The sequence below is a fragment of the Centroberyx gerrardi genome, chromosome 19, assembly GCF_048128805.1.
Source record: "Centroberyx gerrardi isolate f3 chromosome 19, fCenGer3.hap1.cur.20231027, whole genome shotgun sequence".
Classification (NCBI taxonomy): domain Eukaryota; kingdom Metazoa; phylum Chordata; class Actinopteri; order Beryciformes; family Berycidae; genus Centroberyx; species Centroberyx gerrardi.
Window position 1 is genome coordinate 9,956,008 of NC_136015.1, and position 3,575 is coordinate 9,959,582.

Below are 3,575 nucleotides of genomic sequence, written 5' to 3' on the forward strand. Positions count from 1 at the left end.
GATTGTAATGGGAGATCCATTGTGCGGCACATAGCTGAAGATCTGGCTAATTTTCTTGCCCCGAGTTAATCATACTTAGAGCTGACTTTCATATTGGTACTGCTTACATGACTACCTGTTCATGCTGCTTCAGTCCTGATCATGTATTACGTTACGTTTGATAAAAGCTTATGGCGAAAGCTTATAGGCTATAGCACAAGCCTCGGCTGTTTTGGTTTTATCTGGTCAGAGGCACCTCTTCCCTCTGGTCTAATGTCACCGACGAGGACTTGCTGAGCACTGAAGGCGTGAATGTGAGAAAAGCGTCAGTCCTGCTGGTTGGGGAGCAAGCGAAGTCCGAGCCGGAGGGCCTGGTTGAAATACCGTTGGTTTGACTGGAGTGACAGGCCAGGCAGGAGCAGGGGCTTCCCCCGGGACCGAGGCCGTGGGTCGGACCCGGGTACAGGGACGGGTGTCTGAACGCACACAGCAGCTCCGGCCTCTGGTAGGGATGAGACAGCATCCTGAAACTGTCGAGCGACCTCAGGGGGTTGGAGAACGGGGTGGCGGCTGGAGCCGAGCCGGCTCCGACCCCCAGGTGGGAGTAGTAGGGTAGGGGCAGGTGGGATGGGAAGGGGTAGGGCAGGTTCCCCGTGGCCGCCGCGTGGCTCATCATGTAGGTGTAGAAGGCCGGGTCGGCAGGGTGAGGCCACGTCATGGCCAGACGCTGGCGCTTGTCCTTCATCCTGCGGTTCTGGAACCACACCTATAGAGCAGAGACACACCGGGTCAAATATTAACCACAACCCCCACTGTCTGAAAGACAGATCACAATAACAAAGGATGTGCAGCAGTTTCGCTTTTACGCACGGATCGAAATAGGGTTTTAGCGAGTTTGAAATTATTTTTTTTTCATCCAACCTGAATTAAATTTGGTCTTGGAAATGAAAATGGTAATTTAGTCAACTGTAAACGAGGCCAATACAATTTGTAGTTTTAGTGGTTTAAAAAACAGGCGAAATATTTAGGACAAGGCCTCTGCTGACAATTTGTTATCAAATCGTGAGCTTGGAATCGTAAGAATCTGACCTTTTGTCAGTTATCCACATATTCGTGATCTTTGAATGTTACTTAATGTTTGTGTGGTGTTATTTTAATTATAATAGGCCTATAGGCTTTTGGGGTTAAATATTTAAAATGATAATAAGTGCATAACAGTTTTGCCAGGTGGTATGACAAATCTCTGATGCTCAATATATCAGAACTGCACTCTACCCAGATAGAACCCTCTACCTCCAAGCTCACGAAATGCCAGTTTTCGAAGATGGCACATAGGCCTAATTCAGCTCTGATCTATATAAAGATCTTCTTACTTTGATGGTGGTTTCAGGTAGATTTAGGGCGGCCGCCAGTTCGCATCTCCGCGGCCTGGAGACGTAATTCTCCCGGTAAAATTCCTTCTCCAGCCGTGCGATCTGCTCCCGGGTGAACGCTGTCCGGTACCGGCGCATCTGGTCCGCTGCGTAGGACAGGCTTCCCTGGCTCGGGATGGCCTTCCCCGGATCAACACCGGTGTCACTCGGGTGGCCTGGAGAATCCCCATTTCGACCTGAATCAGTGCAGAATAATTAATCAGATTAGTCTAGAACACATCAAGTAGCCTACAAGGACTCAAATGAAACAAGAAATATTTTGAAGCACTGTACATATTTTTTTTTATAGTTTCGTGTTTATTAGCCTATATTTTCTTCAAAGTTGTCATTTGAGGACTATGTGTAGTAATTTTATTATTTTTACTGCACAATTTTACTTTTAAAATCAAGGCCTTTCTGACACCTTCATTAGGCCTTCGATTTTTTTAGAGGCTTAACGAACCAGTTCAATGTATATATTATTTACTATAATTTGTTATTATTAATATTATTTTAGAGAGCAGCTATTACAGGGAAATTAGTGGATATTTATATTTTTGGCTAGATATGTTGACTCATAATTTCAATTGACCAAACAGGCTAATAATTAGGCTGTATTGTCATTCGTTCAGCTTTTGTATATTTGGGTTTTGATTTTAAGCCACTGGGCAATTGCAAATGCTTCATACAATAATATTAATATTTGACCATCATTTCAGTGAAGGATGTAACACCTTTACAGTCAGCACTCCTGGGTCTTTGCTCCTCAGAAACTGCCAGCACAACCCACCAGCAAATTCCTCTGGCAGTGGCCTTCTCCCTCCCTCTTTGCTCGTGGTTTATATAAAATCCTGCATTCTTCCTCAAGCAGTAAATATACATATAGGCTGATTTGCTTTAAGAGTCTTTTGGAAGTGGCGCCGAGGTGACTCGTTTTAAAACGCAGTGGGTAAAACGCATGGTTAACGTGTGGGTGTCACCCCAGCGTGTTTCCAGCCACACTGGTCACTTGACATAACAGCTGTGCAGCACCGATTGCAGTTCAATTGTGCCATGTTATTGTAAGAGATGAACAATTTTATCGAGCACTGATTTAATGTTCGATTTCATTGTATATTTTCATGTGTTAAATTGTAATTTCTGAATTGTCATGCGCAATTGGTGCAGAACAGACATTTTTGATTGGCACATTTCAGCTGTTGGCATTCAATCAGCTTCATAAGCGAAATCAATGCAATCACACAAAACACTGGAGTGCCATGCGGCTCCCAGACGCAGCCTACCTTTAGCTGTGGGGTAGTCCATGCTTTCCGGCGTGCAGCTGACATCAATTTCCTCGTAGAAGTCCGACTCGGTGTCTGAGCTGCTGCCGTCTTTGTGGGGGTGATCAGTCCGGTGCCTCTCGCCGGAGGAGGACATGCCAACCGGCCTCATGTCCGCGCACATATTCCTCCGTGCGCTCTCCTCCGCCTCCTCCGTCCTGTCCCGGGAGTAAGGCGCAGCGCCGGGGCTCAGGCAGCTCCTGTGGACCGGCTTCCCCTGCGGCTCTCGCACGGGGCTCCCGATTGCTTCCGACAAATTAGAGGCACTCTTGCCAAGCTGACCTCCCTCCGCCAGCATCACCATCTCCTCTCTGCTTTCCATTACAAGCACGACTTAAAACCAATTCGACTTCGGGGGAAGAGTGCAAGCCGTCAACCAAGGCGTTGATTTTCTGGGTGGAGGGGTGTGTGTGTGTGTGTGTGTGTGTGCGGTGGTGGGGGGGTTGAGTCCAAAGCAGAAGGAGAGGCTTCAGGAAAAGATGGGATGCAATCCGGTCTGACCCTGAGAGAAGAGCGCTCCAGAGTGCGGAGAGGGAGCTCTGGGAGGGATCACCATTTACCCTCTCTCTCTCTCTTTCTCCAGAGCTGTCATTCTTAATAGGCCAGTCGTCATGATGGTCCCCCCCTGATGACGACACGCATTGATTGGATGTGGGTAAACAGAAGGAGCAATCACAGCGGCGAGATGGGGGGGCGGGGGGTGTGTGGGGGTGTAATAGGGCAGATAGGAAAACAAGCAGCTATTAAAAGGAAACATACAAGTGCATAACACAGCAAGCATGGACTGAAGAGCATATGGCAGCTTGACGAGTATCGTCTGCTCTCTGTCTATAGAATATGATGCCCATCTATCTATCTATCT

General features: G+C 47.4%; 1 protein-coding gene across 3 annotated transcripts; it reads right to left on the minus strand.

Moving 5' to 3' along the window:
- Window positions 1-217: 217 nt before the first annotated feature.
- On the minus strand, window positions 218-3,269 carry evx1 (even-skipped homeobox 1). 3 transcript variants are annotated; one of them, XM_071919300.2, is made up of 4 exons: window positions 2,996-3,269; window positions 2,675-2,959; window positions 1,353-1,588; window positions 218-745 (listed from the first exon to the last, which is right to left on the minus strand). In XM_071919300.2, the coding sequence occupies exons 1-4, from the start codon at window positions 3,033-3,035 to the stop codon at window positions 218-220; spliced, it is 1,089 nt and encodes a 362-aa protein (XP_071775401.1). In that variant the 5' UTR covers window positions 3,036-3,269. The 3 variants fall into 3 exon arrangements, with proteins under 3 accessions (XP_071775401.1, XP_071775404.1, XP_071775402.1); XM_071919303.1 differs by having other exon boundaries at window positions 1,353-1,498; window positions 2,675-3,035; XM_071919301.1 differs by having other exon boundaries at window positions 2,675-3,035.
- Window positions 3,270-3,575: the final 306 nt, after the last annotated feature.